At 44.1% G+C, this 16,377-nt stretch overlaps 1 protein-coding gene across 6 annotated transcripts in view; it reads right to left on the bottom strand.

The window, feature by feature from the left end:
- Nucleotides 1-16,377, bottom strand: part of ANK2 (ankyrin 2) — a 1,987,506-nt gene that overhangs the window by 107,507 nt on the left and 1,863,622 nt on the right. For all 6 annotated transcript variants that reach the window (XM_078676735.1, XM_078676733.1, XM_078676736.1 and 3 more), the window contains one exon: nt 14,835-15,117. In XM_078676735.1, coding sequence (XP_078532861.1) covers nt 14,835-15,117 — 283 coding nt within the window. The remainder of the gene's footprint in view (nt 1-14,834; nt 15,118-16,377) is intronic.

Below are 16,377 nucleotides of genomic sequence, written 5' to 3'. Positions count from 1 at the left end.
TCATTGGTTCCTTTCCTTACCACTTACTTTTTCCTAATTTCTGTTGGCTGTAGCACGGGTTCCTGCATTTACCAATGCTTGTACCTGTGTTGTTCCTCGTGTGCCTCTCTTATCAATTTTCCGGTGCTGAAGTACTGCTTAAGTACGCTTCTGTGAAATCTTTTTTTAGTCTTTTCTTACACAGGGAGGCTTGGAACCATCGTTTTTCACGCCTTGCTTTCATCCAGGAGCCCCCATCCCTTTTGCATGCACCCCTCCCTTTCCACCAACATGCTTCATGCACGCTGTGCCCCTTTGATTATTCCTTTCTGCCTCCATCCCTGATTCGCGCACCATATTAGCACATGGTATGCTTGGCATATTAACTCCTTTTTAGGTCTCACCTACACAACGCACATGCGCTGTAAGAGAGAGACCTTTAGCCATCGGCACAGCTTTGGGGGCAAAAACGTGCGCGCATTGCATTGCTTGCAATGGCAAAACATGCACGTCTGGCGATTCCCTTGCAGGAGCGCGCAGCTCCATATGGTGGCGCCATATGGTCGCAATCATCGCGCCTTGCTGCATGCTCCCGCAAGGGAATCGCGCAGGCTCCCTACCCTGCTGCTGCATTAGGCGCGCGCTTATGCTGGTTTTTAAGGTTGCTTTACAGCGTCCCTGCTTTCGCCCTACCACACAAATGCGTTCCCCTGGTTGATTTCACCGTCGCAGCTTCGCCCTCCCCCCACCCTCTTACACAAATGCCGCATTTCCCTTTTCAGAGAGGCCCCTGACACAAATGCTGTGTTGTAACCCGCTCAACTCTCAGCAAACATGAAGTGAGCCTGTTTGTCAACAATCCTGCTGCGCACCTTGCCTCAGTTTCTGTACACTTGTTTTCTACCATTTTGCCGCTTCCTGTCTCGCTTCCAGCACCAAAACTATACCATGGCGTCCTCATACTTGTACCGAGCTGCCTCTTTGCGAGCCGGAAGATACTTTTTGGTGGGGGAGTTCTGCCATGTTCAGAATAAGAGCCAAGTAAGTAAAGCTTTTAAAAAACAAAAAGGGGCATGTCCGAGCCTTAAGTCAAGCCTATCAGTGTTCAATAGCATGGGGTTAATGCCGCTAAATTGACTATTAGCTAAAACGTAATGACTCAGCCATGTGCAGCAGCCCCAGGCAACATTGCACGTATTACCCACACTGTGCTCATTCTCAACGAAGCTCTGGACATGTTATTTGACACTGCACTTAATTGGCCGATCTCAGCCTATGCTGTATCAACGCTGTGGACGCCCTCTGCCACTGCCATGTTATGCATGGTCTTAGCTACATTTACACATCTTTGGCCATGCCCTTCAAAATAAGATCTGGTGAGCCTCCGTACAGACCACCATTTATGTTCTATTAATCCCTGCAGTCTTCCAGTGCATATTTTTACCCTACACACTGCATAACGTTGCCAAATCTTGCACAGTCTGTCTAAGCTCTCAGCCATGCTCTAAACCGACCAGCAATACACACTGCCATGCTGGGGTTGTGGCCACAAAGTACCACACATCATTAGGGATCTTGTCAAGCACTCTTTTTGTCCAGTTGATGGTTTTCAGTGATAACTGAAGTGGTCCCACAAGGCTCAACGTTATCCCCAGATCTATTCAACTTGTATGTTGAACCTCTCACGGAGATTCTCCGTAAATCAAAGATCTCCTATCACATGTACGCAGACGACACGCAAATATATATGAAGATCGCCTGCCGAGATGACATTGACCTAATGAATGAAACATTAAAGCGAGCGTTACAATGGCTAACAGCTAATCATCTAAAACTTAATGCCGACAAAACAGAATTCCTACTAATATCACCTGGAAGAAGTCAACCAGAAGTAAAAGATTGGACTAAATTGGTAACTGCTCTGAACTGTACTCCGATCCTAATCAACTCAGCTAAATCTCTAGGAATCACATTAGACCAGAACCTTGACATGAAAGACCACATCAACACAATGGCCAAGAGCACCCGTTTCCACCTGAATTATCTAAGAAAATTGAAACCCTTTATCTCAGAAGCAGATCTAAAATTGGCTATCCAATCTCTGGTGATCTCGAGAATTGAATATGGCTGCACCACGTTAGCTGGCCTACCAAAAACATCTACTGCACCACTGAAAGCCTGCCTCAACACCGCGGCAAGACTCATCACGGGAACGAGGAAATTCGATCACATATCTCCCCATCTAAAGGCACTAAACTGGCTACCCTACGAAGCGAGAATTAAAATGAAGATGGCCTGTATTACCCACAAAGCGGTTCACTACAGCACGCCTAGATATCTAGCCAAGAAAATTAAGCTATCGGGAGGCAACAGACCAACGAGAAGCGCCAAGGAGCTGCTACTACGACCGGCCTTCTTCCGGAAGAAAAAGACCTATGACCGAGCATTCTCCGGAGCCGCCCCCAGAATCTGGAATTCACTCCCTCCTAACATCAGGGTGATTCAAAACACTGTAAAATTCAAACGGGAACTCAAGAACCACTTGATGAGTAAATACCCTACATAGAGACACATACCAACCATTAGTATGAACACTCTAGACAAATAAGATCGGACTCATCATATTGCTGATTATTCATGTAACTGCACTGATAATACTATGTAACCCTACCTCAGCCAAACCTGACGATATGACTACGACACAAGCCAAGCCTATGCACCTCATAAGGCTAATGTCACAGGCATTTAGAATATATATATATTTATTTAATCACCCTGATATCATATCGCCTACTACCTCATATATGTGTGTTATCATAATCTGCTACTATAATGTCAATCTGTAATTTGTAATCTTTTTATGTTTTTATGTTTCTATGTTTTTATGTTAAGCGCTCTGATACCCACGGGTCTTGTCCGCGCTATACAAAACTCTACAAATAAACAAATAAATAAATAAATAAACTCTGTAGGGGAGACATGGTCCCCTTTCCTTTCTCCACCATCGAAAATAGATACAATCTCATTACTGATTAGTTGGAACCCACCACAGTGGTTACTAATTAGTGTGTTACCTTGACTGCTTTTGGATTTACAGTGTGCGATTGACACATGGATTCTTCTCCTTATGCTTTGAGACTGAAACTACTTTCACTTCTTACTTAGCTAAGAGAAATATATTTTAGGACCTTGACTAAAGACAAATGAGGACTTCGGTTATGACTGAATTAATGGGAAGCTTCAGGGAAGGGGTAGAAGGTAGATTACTGGGATATGGGGGGCAGAAAAACAGTTCAGTGTTGATGGTAGTAAATTTGAGCCTATGCAGTTTTGCTTAGTGTAAAGCATCTCTTAAAATTGGTGAGCCTATCTGAGAAGGTGATTCAAAGCAGTGGGACAGTTTTATTGAACTGCATGCTGACTTCATAGTATATAATGTCCAGGAGAGCATACTTAAAACAAGCATTGGCATAGCCAATAGGTCTCGCCTTTGGGACATTATAAGTGCTTAGCCATGCAACAGGTAATGTTGCACCACGGATATTGTGCTGCATAATTAAATAGTTATAAGGTCTCAAAGGCGAGACCTATTGGCTATGCCAATGCTTGTTATGTATTATTTACAATGTGTTTGTGGCTTAAAGGAACTGGTGCATGTAGAACACCACTAAGAAATGGGCACCACTGTATGCTGCCACTCGCTCTATTGTCTCTCTTTTATTTCTAATTACTACATTATGGCAGGATTGCTCACTTTGCGGCAGATTTACAAGCCCTTTGCGCCACTTTTGCTTAATTTTTATCATGGGAAAAATGCCGCAAAAGTGGCGCAAGGAGCTTGTAAATCTGCCCCTTAGTCCTTCTGACCCGAGAAACCGAAGCAGGTCGTGTGTGGCATCTATGCTTCTCTGTAGCAGGCTTTTGACGGTGCCCGGAGCGTCATGGAGTTGAGTACAGTGTATGAGATGCAGGAACTGTGTGTATGCACACTCTAGGTGCAGTGCTGGAGATGTGTACTCTGCAAATGCATGTGTGTTTAAACTTTAAACTGTCAGCATGAGAGTAATGATAATGCATATTTTAGCTCACGTCTGTTAATTGCAGGGGGTTCTGCATCAGCTGTCTTTACATGTCTTTTGTAAGCTAGTTGTAGCAGGCAGTCTTAGCTGTGACTGTGTGTTTTTTTCATTAAGTGTGTTGCCAGACCGGAGTCGAAGCCTGAATATCAAGACACCGTTTTAAAAAGTTAGCTGTAAAATAAGGTATTCTCAATTGCAAATAGAGAGATTGTGGAGGAGCTGAGTCCAATTGTTCTGACTTTTATTAGGACACTTGCAGGTTTCAAAAACTTGACCACGTCCAAGTTGAAGGAATAGAGGCCATTCATTCACAAATTATTTTTTAAGATCACCAAATGCTGCAACAATCCCCTTCGTACTGCTTACTGCAAAGTTTGCTTCCGCTAGGAACCACCCCATGCTATATTTGGTCAAAGTGTACCGTTTCTCAGGCCAGTTGCAGACTAGAGAAATTACCATGGTTGACGCACAGACCTACAGCAAGCTATTTAAATAGACAGATGTTTATAGATGGGACAAACATTGAAAAATTCTCACTCTTTTATCATGAATCACAAAGGCCTATTAAAGTAATTGCTGAGGAAATTTGAACAGAATTAAGTTCCATGAATTTATCATGCTGCAAAAGAGATCTTTGTTGGTTTCATGCTGCCCACTACAGATAGATTTCTGAACATTCATTATTTCATAATTTCAAAGTCACTTTGAAGAGGCAAAAAATCCCGGGAAGCTACTGTTCTTTCCTTAACCCCGCCCATGACCCTGTCCATCTACCCTCAGATTGCTCAGCTGAACGGTGTTCAGAAATCTACACAGTTGCTATTAGACCACTTGTTACCAAACCCCATGGGTGAATGTCCCCTTTTTAATAGACGGTATGTGTATGCAGACTTTCGACTACGAGTTCGAAAAGTACCACCATTATTTTCTGGTAGTGAGTTACTTACAGCCCGCTCTCCGGTTTCCCTCCGGCTCACTATGTTCTGGGTCTAACTTTGGATTCATTTGCTGTGATTTATTTGTTATACTCAGGCTGTTTTCCAATAGACCCTTATATGAAAAAATAGGTTCTCATGTTACTTCTGCCCCCACTACTTTTCTTGTCACTGCTCCTGCCCCATCATTGCACCTGCCTTGTCACTGCTCCTACCCTGTCACTTTTCCTGCCCGGTCACTTCTCCTGCCTGGTCACTGCTCCTGCTCAGTCACTTCTCCTGCCCCATCACACCAGTCTAAAATGTATATATATATATATATATATATATATATATATATATATATATATATATATATATATATATATATATATATATATATATATATATATATATATAATTCATCACATAGGTGAAACCAAATGCATTAACCAATGCTTGTTCAATTTCGCAGTGTCCATGAAAACACAACTTTTATGTTTTTATGAACACTGCCTCTGTGCCGGTCAGCCCTCTCTGTCTCATCTCAAGGCTCCTGATGACAGGAGGAGGAGGTGGCCGAGGAAGCTAAGGCATGATCCAGCTACAGAGTGCTGTTAAAACACAGTACTCTCTACCTGGGTGTCTACACTGCACGTCTGAGGGGCGTAGTTCAACTACCATCCCCTCACACAGGCACAAGCATTTTTTTCTAGCAAAAGTACTGTACATGCCTCTTGCAGCACAGTATATCTGCTCAAATGTGGCTATCATGTGGAACATCAGTGCACCCCTGAAGCCCATGAAAAGAAACAGAGCTGCAGGGGCAGAATCCCCAGCATTTATCCCAGCTTCTTATAGGGCTGTGCTTCCAGTCTTATTGTAAGACTTGGATTGCTGGTTGAGGGGGTTAAACCCTACTCAAACAGGAACCACATTCCTTGTCATGGTGAAGTCACAAGCAAACCCTAAATTAACCTGTGCTCAACCCATGAGTAGCTTGGCACAGAGCAGTCAGGCTTAACTTAGAGGCATGTGTAAAGTATTTGTGCACCACTTCAAACAGTAACAAAGTGAGAAAACAACACAAAAAGGATCCCACACCAGTTTAGAAAATAGAGTAGCTTTTAATGAATACAACAAGACCACAATAACCAAAATACAATCAGTAGAACCGGAAATGTGCAATTTTAAAGATTTAAGTGAAAATTGCACCAACAATTACAAAGTGCCAACCCTGGATATCTGGCCACGCCACACCGGGAAAAAGTCACAAGTTCAGGCTGACCATGACGGAGTGCGGGCTGGCTACAGGGACCGAATTGGGCCTGCCGAGCAGAGTACCTTAATCTTGGTAGCAGAGCATTGCTAGGTCCCTTGTCAAGGATATGTCGTGCAACTGAGGCCATGCGTCAGTCCTGGGGAAGCTGCGAGCTGCGTTGGGAGGTCCTGCATCATTGTCGAGGAGGCTGTTGCCAAGGGGAGGTAGTGATGCAAAGTCCTCCATCAAGAATGAGTTGCACAGGCAGTAAAGTTGATGCAGACTCCTTGGGCTGGAGTAATCCTTGCAGCAGAGGCAATGCGTTGGTTCTGCTTCGTGTAGTACCACGAGGTAGACGTGATGCATCGGTTCTGCTGGATCCACAGGTGGGCTGGCAGAACACCTTTAGGCCCACTTCCAAGGGACCAAGGGGTGGCACCACTTGACAGTGTAGGACTCACAGGTGCAGAGGCCAGGTGCTGGATACAAGAGGCTAGCCCCTGGAATCACTCTGGCGGTCCTCTGTTCAGGTTACAGGTCCAGCCCTTCTTACCCAGGCAGGAGGGCAGCAGGTAAGCACTGCAGGCAACAGTCTTTCAAGGCAGCGGCCCAACAGAGTGGCAGTCCTTTCAGCAGCATAGCAGTCTTTCTTCATGGCAGAGCCTTCCACAGGCCTAGAAGTGTACTGAAGAGTTGGTGTATGAGGTTCAATACTTATACATGGTGCCGCCTTTGAAGTAAGGGAAGCTTCTAGAGAAATTCCTTTAAAGTGCACATATTTCTGCCTACCCTGGCCTGGCTCCAGACTAACTACTGGGGGTATGCAATCCTTTGTTTGAAAGCAGGACACAGCCTATTCTGGTGTAAGTGAGACTGAGCCTAACTCCCGGCCTCCCATCCTGCCAGTGATGTCTCATACAGGGACACCTAAGCTCTCTATTGTGTGAGGCTGTCTAGGAGGAATACACAAAGTCTAACTGCCAACTACACCCAGTCATGTGACCCAGAGAGAGACTGCAGGCACTAAATGGCTAAGGTAGGAAAATACCAACTTTCTAAAAGTGGCCTTTTCCAAATTGTAATAAAAAATCTAACTTCACATAAATAAAGATCGTTCATTACAATTCCAAAGACACCGAACATGAACTGTTTACCTGTTCCCATTTGGAAGTTACAGCTTATTAAATGTAATAAGGTAACACCAATGTAATGTTATCCTATGGGAAACTACATTGCACCCTGCCCTGTGGGCTGTATAGGGCCTACCCTAGGGGTGACTTATATGTATTAAAAAGGCAGGTGTGAGCCTGGCAAAAGGTTTCTTTTGCCAGGTCAAAGTGGCACAGGCCAACAAAAACAAGATCAGAAATATATGTAAGAGTAAGGAAATTAGTTTGGGAGAAGCCCACCCTAAGGCTGACAAGTGGGTCTTCCCCTTTTCATACCTGCACTTGCTGCTACATCTGGCTCCTCGTTCAAAATCATGGCTTGCTGGTTTCAATACCCAGCACCAGATTCCTGCTCTGCTGCTGCCATGAAGCCTCTGAGTTGCCAGCTAAGTAAGCAAGGTAAGTAACAAAAAATAACATGCTATTCCTCTATACAAATATGTATGATTTTGTGAGTAATTGAGAGTGTATGGGATTGAATGTGTGTGTAAGTGTGTTTGAGAGTGTCAATAAGACAGAAAGTGAGAATCTGAGTTTGAGAGTGTGTATGAGTAAGCAAAAGTGAGTACAGGGGAGTGACTGAAGGAGTGTGAGCATGTTAGAACATTGATTGATTAGAGGTGAAGAGAGCATGGAACTGAGTCAGGGGAGTAGCTATCAATGGTGCAGCAATGTGTGTAAGTGTGTTAGTAAGTGAGAATGAGAACCTGTGAGCATGAGTATGTGTGAGTAAGAGTGGGTAAGTGCGTGTGAGAATGAGTAACTGAAAGAGTAAGTGAGGGGGAAGGAGTGTGTATTTGTGAGGAATACTTTCAAAGAAGATGGGGTGATCTCCTGGCCGGTATGATGCCCTACCACCAGCTGCAACAGCATATTGAGACTGTGTAAACCGGCTAAGAATGCCTCTTACAACATCTGGCTACAAGACATGTTTAATGTGGTAACATTGACCAGGTCCATCATCAAATGGTAAAATCTGAGAGGTGTGTGTGGGTGGTTTTACCTACTAACAGCGTGATTTTTCATAAGGCATAGATGTTAGCACCGGCCGATATATTCTGAAATGTCTGAGGTGATGGGGAGTCACAGAGATTGAATACCACTAAGTGTGGCACTGGAAATGTGAGCGAGTGTTATTTTTCTCTTCCCTTTATTCTTTTTACTGCTTGTCATTTACCCTTTTCCACCTTTTCTCTTGAACTTATGGTGACTCAGTTTGGTGTATCAAGAGTCTGTGAGACATATGATACAAGGATACACAGAAACCGGTTCTAAAGAATGGTAATGTGTTGAAACCACAAAGGTTTTCTCTACATTTTGAGCTGTTTAGCTGTCTGTTAACAATCAAAAATCTCAAACTGAAGGATTAAACAATAGAAAAGTCAGCAATCCTATTCCTTTCTACCATTTCCTTCCTACTGGTATGGAAACAGGATGGGCCACCTCCATCACTACTGTGGATCTGCGGGTGTGGATCAATCAATCAATCAGGATTTATAAAGTGAGGCTAATCACCCGATAGGGTATCTAGGCACTTGCAGGCTCCAGAGGCTTATTCGAACAGCCAGGTCTTGAGGGCCATTTGGAATTCCAGAAGTGAGGTGATGGTCCAGAGGTGCGTGGGGAGGCTGTTCCAGGTATTTGCTGTGATGTGGGAGAAGGAGCATCCTCCACTTCTGCTTTAGTAGATGCAGAGAGTATGGGCAAGTGAACGGGAGGCGGACCGTAATCTTTCTGATGGTTGGTGGAAGTTCAGGCGAGTCCTTGGTTGTTTAGAGCCTAGTGTGCGTGGGTCAGCAGCTAGATTTGGCAGCTCTTCAACTTCATGCGAGAGCAGTCTTGTTCCCTTCCCTTGTGTTGCCACGCTCTAGCTACCTATAGCAACATATTGTGGTGTGTCACCGTGGAGTTCATGTTTGATGCCATAGGCCCTAAATCTTTTCGATTCCTAGGCTCAACAGTGTAAAGGAAGTGTGAACCACCAGTGCAAGCAGCAAGGATAGCTAAATAGACTTTCAAGCAGTTTTAGACTTTGGTGGGTGGCCCAACATCCACTAGGGAACGAACGTAATGGCCTTTGTAGCCCAGATGGATTTTCACCTGCTGTATTTAGAGATGTCACCATGCCTCCTTTTCCTGGCAGGCCTATAGAAAAAATCTGAAGTGCAACAGACTCTATACAAAATACAACAGAGCCAAACACATGTAAAAAATATTTGTGTGCTTGGGCTGGATAACAAACCTGCTGAATGTATCATTTTCATTTTGCTGACAGAGCATTTTCAAATTACATTGTTTAATTAGTGGTTTCTCAATATTTTCAACATGATTCGCCCATGAGTCTTTGATCGTGTGGCCTATGAGTCTTGTGAGAGTAATAAAACTGTGTCTCTATTTTTACTCTTCACACACCCTGTAGTCTTTTGTAGACTTTTGTACTGTTTTATTATTCTATTCTATATATCATTGTATTATGTATGACTGTATAATAGTATCATATTTTAGATTTCTATAATGTATAAGCTGAGGTAAAATAATATCCAGACTTGCCCTCTGTCTCCTCTCAGAATGAGGCACAGGTCACTCCTCCTGCCTCCCATCAGCTCTGGAATTTGTTTCTGTAGATGCCAATGGAAGAAGAGTCTCTCCAGAGCAAGAATGTGAAAGACTCCAACTTTGCTTTTCTCGCACTAATCTTCCCCTCCTGCAGGAGTTGGACTGTGTTATGTATAATCCTTCTTTACCAGCTCACCAGTCCTTTCCCACATGAAGATGGGACAGGAGTACAAGTAAGTGAAATGCCTTTCTTCCTACTTCAAGGTGAGGCTTATATGGAAAAGTACTGTGTATTCGGGCATTTGCCCTGTAATATGATGTATAAAATACACCTCTTCGATCTTGTAGTTGAGAGAAATAGGCCACGTTACAACACATGCTTTTAGAATGCATGCCATTACAAGGCGGTCATTCCAACGACCGCGTTGTGACATCGTAGACCATTACAACACAATTCATTACAACGCCTTGCTGTGGGGGGTGAATGTTGGAATAGTATATTCTACTATTCCAACTCCAGTCTGTTCAACGGTAGGAAAAGTGTTGGATTTAAAATCCAACACATTCTGCCCCCTAGAGCAAGTCGTTGTAACGATATGCGCTGTAATGGCATGCAATGTAACAACGCAGTCGTAATGACTGTGTTGTAATTGCATGCTATGTGTAAACATCGTTGTAAACAATGTTTACCTGGTGGCAGAATTTAGTGTGTGCGATTGTCATAACCTTACCTCCAGGCTACCAAAACCTGTTTACTGAAAGAGGGAATTAGTAACGCTTTCTATTCTAAAAGGAGAAAGGGACACACTTTTTCTTAAGAAGGATTTGGTGAAGACTTCTTCTTCGGGGAGACAGAGATGTTGCTGGTAATACACAGAGGTAGAGAAACAAGCTGTCCCAATAGAAGTTGGGTTTGCAATATCAATGGTGAAAGCTCTCAGTGTCTGGGTGCACAGTGAAATAGAGGCTACAGTAAATTCTCAGTGTTGTAGAAGAGCCCTGACAGATTCACAAAGATTTTTTGCTGTGACTATATATGATATTCTCTTGGAGTACTCCAAGCTTACTATTGATTTCCACAAGTGGTCCTAGCTTTCGCTTGGCTTACTCCTAGGGGGCAATTCACAAAGGTAAGTGTATGTGTGGAGATCTCCGCATGCATAGATGTACATCTACACCTAGGTGTAAACCTCTCCCTCAACAGCAGATGGAGATGTATGCCTCATATTTAGTTTATGTGTCTCTACCCGTTTACATGAAGGGGTGGGAACATCTATGATTGGAAATGCACATCACACAGCCAAATGAGTTCTCCAAATAATTCCATCTAGTCTCTTTAGGAAGAGGTGTGGCGCCGCGGCTAGGGCGACTGACTCCGGAATCTGGGGATCACGGTTTGATCCCTGGCACCGGTGGCAGATTAGCCCAGCACCATTTGACTCTGGGCAATAGCTTGCTTAATCTTCCCGAAGGCCCCCAGCGCCTAGAGACCCTTACGGGTGATTGTGCGCTTTACAAATGTGGATTAATATTATTATTATGTAGAACTATGAAGTGTAAAGAATACGTAAACAGGTATCACTGTAGGAAAATCACACTGGACAATCATTGCAAATGGAAATTTATACACCCCACATCATAAGCACACAGAGAGTATGTGTCTGTGTGTTTGTTTACAAATTGCTTTCTTTGGGTGTCTGTAATGTCTGATGTTTTCTATTTCTTTAAATATTTTCTTTCTTTTTTTGTTGTTGAAATTTTGCTAACTTCCACAATTACACCTACCACCATGAACTTTGTGTACATAGTTCTACATTACTCTTGGCACTGAACCCCGCACTTGCATAGGCCTACACCTTTGTGAATTGCATTTAAGAGTATGTGAAAAAGAAAGTGAAAATTCAATACTACTACATATAATTATGAAAGATTTTGGACTTTAAGAGTAAACCAGTAGTACTATAGGAGAACATCAAAGCTACATTTTGTGAATCAGGCACTATTTGTGTGATTATGTTGCCAAATGTTTAATGTCAGGTAAACAGTTCCGGGCCCGATTCATAAAGAGTTTGCTGTGATTCACTCTTATATTGAACATGAAATCCACAAATAAGCCAGGACAGCTCCTCCGTTATTACTGAAGTTCATGTATTAGCTAAAAGTACTATGCGATATAGCCACACTTACAAACAACCTACGTTTCTCAGTCAAGCACAATGTGCTCAGTTTTTTATGATAAACGCCTGACGTAAATACCAAAACCCTGTAGTCCATTTCCAAATTCCTTAAGCAGTTTGGGCTGATTCACAAAAAGTTTGATATAAAATATTCCCGGAGTACTCCTGGCTGACAACAGCAGGCCAGAATTAATTCAGAAGTGCTACAAGAGTCATACGCAGCAAGAGTTTTGTGAATTGGGCCCAGAATGTTAGATTGTCTTCAAAATAATTTTGTAAATCGAGGTAAAGCAATATTATTGTGCTCAGTTCTTTACAATACATTTTTGACATAAGCTAATGTGATAAATTAGATGTAATTAATAAAAAAAGTGAAAATAATTGTTTGGTTCCATTTTTTACATTTGACTCCATATAATATGTGCTTCCACTATTACAGTGTAAAAAAGCTTCACCTGGATGGAGAGTGGGACACAAACAGGGTCTGACTAGGACAGAAAATAGACCTGGGCACCAAAAATACAAATTGCTTTAATTAGCGAATCAGATAGGTAAAAAAGCGTCCCAAATTGCAAATCCACAGTTTTGAACTTGTAATGATATAGGGGCCAATTATGATGTAGTTCGGAAACTCTTCCGACTGAATCGGTTTCGGAATCATTTCCGACCTAATCGGGTTCTGCGAGTCTGACTGACCGATGACGATGCTTCCGAACATCGTTCGGACGTACTCTCATTGACTTCAAAGGGAGCCTGTGTTCCCAAACGAGAACACAGGCTCCCATTGAAGAAAGGGGTGGTTGGGGAAAACCATGCACCCTGTGGAGGGCACCCTTGGTGCCTGCAACACTGTGCATGGTTGTAAAGCGGGGTCCCATGGGTACTCCAAGGCGCCCCAACCGGAGGCCTGCAGGTGAAGGAGCACCTGCTGCGCGCCCCCAAAGTCAGATTCCAACAGCTGTTTTGTGTCGGACAAACCGATTCAGAACGGCAGTTGTAATTGCTCAGTCTGAAACAGTGTCCATAGAGCTATACGACTCAGCTCTGAATGACTCGGTCTGCCCAACTGCTGATCGGAACCAATTTGGACAGCCAGAACAGTTTCCTTGCATCGTAATCGGTCGGTCAGACATGTATCTGATTCGGTCAGAAACATAGGTTCCGAATCGGATATTTCGAATTCGAATCCCGTTCCGAGCCGTTCCGAATGCCATCGTAATCGACCCCATGGTGCATAAGTGTTTTGCAAGGTATCCAAGACAGCATTTGTACCCGGTGCGGGCAATGTTTGTGGTATCAGGGAAATCAACAGTTAAAAACAGTACAACAGACCATTAAAAAGGACCAAAAATGACATGAAACAGGCCCACACAGTCACCTGCCAGACCAGCCCTTCAGGCCCTGTCAGATTGCCCTTGACATTGGTCCACCTTGAACACAAATAAAGCACAATGTGAACCTGAAAATTCTTTCACCTCCTCTGTTCATCTGGATTCTAGCAAAGCACATCCTCTGCAACAGTGTGCAATGGGGCTTTAGTGGCAGAGGCTTAACTATGTCATTGCCACTTAATCCCTCATTTTCTTTTGCCATGCACTCTCCCAATTATACACTCTGGGGCATATTTACAAGCCCTATCACCACCACAACGTCACTTTCAGTGACGTGATGGTAATAGGGGCTTCGCCTTTTTAAGCCACTTAGCATGGCTTAACGCTGTCTTGTAAATAAGCCACCCACCCTTTCATGCTGTACTTAGTGTGAAAGTGGAGGGCAATGGGTGTTACGGTGGGTGGTCAACTGCAACACCCATTGATTTTGACACTGCCCCCTATTTACAAGGGTGGCGTAAATAGGAGGCAGCACCAAAATTAAGAGCAGGGAAAACCTGGTATTACCCTGGCGCAACTAACAGAAATGCTTTATTTCTCCTCGTTTTGCTGTATTCATGGGTGCTGCCTTGTGCAGCACACTAGATACAGCAAATTGCCATTGATTGTGTATGTGCAGAAAAGTGACCCTTCCAGCACATAAACAATAAAAAAAATGACGTTTTGCAGCTTCTATGTAAGCTGCATTAAGCAGGAAACATAGAAGTTTCAAAACGCCACAAATTATTCTTTATGTGCAGGAAGGGAGACCTTCCTGGATGTAAACAATCATTTCCTCCAATGCAGACGCCCTTGCATTATGGTGCATGGGAGCCTGCACTGGCGCTAGGCAGCTGAACTCAGCGCCAACTCTAGGGGAAATGCATGGGTGCGCCACATTCTCGTGAATACTTCACATCCCTGCATTTTCAGAATGGAGAAGCGTGGCATTAGCAATGTTTGATTAACCTCTTCCATGTCATGAGGTACGGTTGAGCTGCACTCATGACGAGCTGAGCTCGTCATGACCGTTGGAACGTTCACACGCGGGGATAATTTCCCCGCTGTGCTGATCGTTACAAAACAGGTGTGGCTGTGACGAGCTCTGCTCGTCATGAGTGCAGCTGCACTGTGCCTCCTGACGAGCCGAGCTCGTCACAAGCACAGCGGCGCTGCGCGCGGCCACCCTCCCCCCGCACAGCGGGGGGGAAACACCCCGCAGCGAAGGGGTTAACGCCATGCTTCTCCATTCTGTTGTAAATATGACCTTCAGTTTCAAACAACTTTGAGAAGTAACATTCAAACGCAAGTGTTAACTTGAAGGCTTACAAATATTCCCTCTGGTCGTTGGGTGAACTTTCTGACAAGACGTGCTGCTTTCCTGAGTACTCCGCTTCCACTTTCTCCTTCTGCACTTGTCGGAGGAGCTCAGACACTGACATGTCTGCCTCTGTCCTTTGAGTGCTATCCAGAAATGACGAGTAACTGACAGACATGTCCTCCTCCGAGACGAGGGGAGGGTAATCAGATGTCTCATTGTCTTTAGGGGATGTGTGATCTCCTTTGCTCCTCTGTCTTGGGCTGTACAAGTCTTCCTGGAGTGCAGAAAATCCTGTGGATAAACAAAAAGAAACTGATAAGCCTAAACACAACTTTTACAATGAACAAAGTTCTGAAAGCCCATTATAACGAAATGTGCTATTAAATGCATATATAAACAAGAAGAACAAGTTAATTACCTTCGGTAACGCTTTTTCTGGTGGATACAGTATCTGCCTGTGGATTCCTCACCTTGTGAATATCCCCTGCACCATCAGCATTTGGAAATTTTTGTAGCTCTCTACGCCGACGAGGACGACCTCACAGAGGCACTTGCTCTGCTCGCGACGTCGCTGACGTCACCAGAGCCATAAGAGAGCCTCATCGGCGTGATGACGTCAGTTCCGCCCTTTTTTCGGTGCCCCCGAGGCACACGGACGGACCGAAATAAATAGGTACAGTATACACAGTACACAGTATTCAAATCAACACACATAGTGTGAAATCAATGCAAAAAGCAAGAACAATTAAACATTTCCATTGAAAGATACAATCATAAAATAAACACTTTGCAGGTATAGAAGAGTGGACAATGGGGAGGCGGGTGGGTCAGTGAGGAATCCACAGGCAGATACTGTATCCACCAGAAAAAGCGTTACCGAGGGTAAGTAACTTGTTCTTCTGATATATACATCTGCCTTGTGGATTCCTCACCTTGTGAATAGAGTCCCACAGCAGTCCCCACTCCCGGAGGAGGGTGTCCACTCTGCTATACCAAGAAATCTTGGAGGACAGAGCGTGCGAAGTGGCCGTCCCTCCTCACCTCGGTATCTAAGCAATAGTGCTTCAGGAAAGTGTGGAGGGAGGCCCAAGTCGCGGCTCTGCAAATGTCCTCAACAGGAACACCTCTAGATAAGGCAGATGTAGAAGACTTAGCCCTGGTAGAATGAGCTCTTAAACCCTCTGGAGGTTCCTTACCGACCAAAGAGTAACAAATCTTGATGCACAAGACAATCGATCTGGAAAGTGTGCGCTTGTGCACCGCTCTGCGTTTCCTGCCACCAGCAAAGTCCAGAAAGAGCTGGACATCCACACGATAGTCTTTAGTTCAATGAAGGTAAAAACTCACCGCCCTCTTAGGGTGCAAGCGGTGAAGCCGCTCCTCCTCCTTGGAAGGGGGAGGATAGAAGGAAGGAAGGAAGGGTAATGGACTGCCCCAGATGGAAGGGAGTTATCGCCTTAGGCAGAAAACCAGCCCTGGTCCTGAGAACCATTCTATCAGCATGAATAGTCAAGAAGGGGGGTTTTGAACTCAGAGCTTGAAGCTCACTTA

This window comes from Lissotriton helveticus, chromosome 2_1, assembly GCF_964261635.1.
Source record: "Lissotriton helveticus chromosome 2_1, aLisHel1.1, whole genome shotgun sequence".
Taxonomy (NCBI): domain Eukaryota; kingdom Metazoa; phylum Chordata; class Amphibia; order Caudata; family Salamandridae; genus Lissotriton; species Lissotriton helveticus.
The sequence above is the reverse complement of the archived record's forward strand: the minus strand, read 5'-3'. Positions and strand labels throughout refer to the sequence as shown.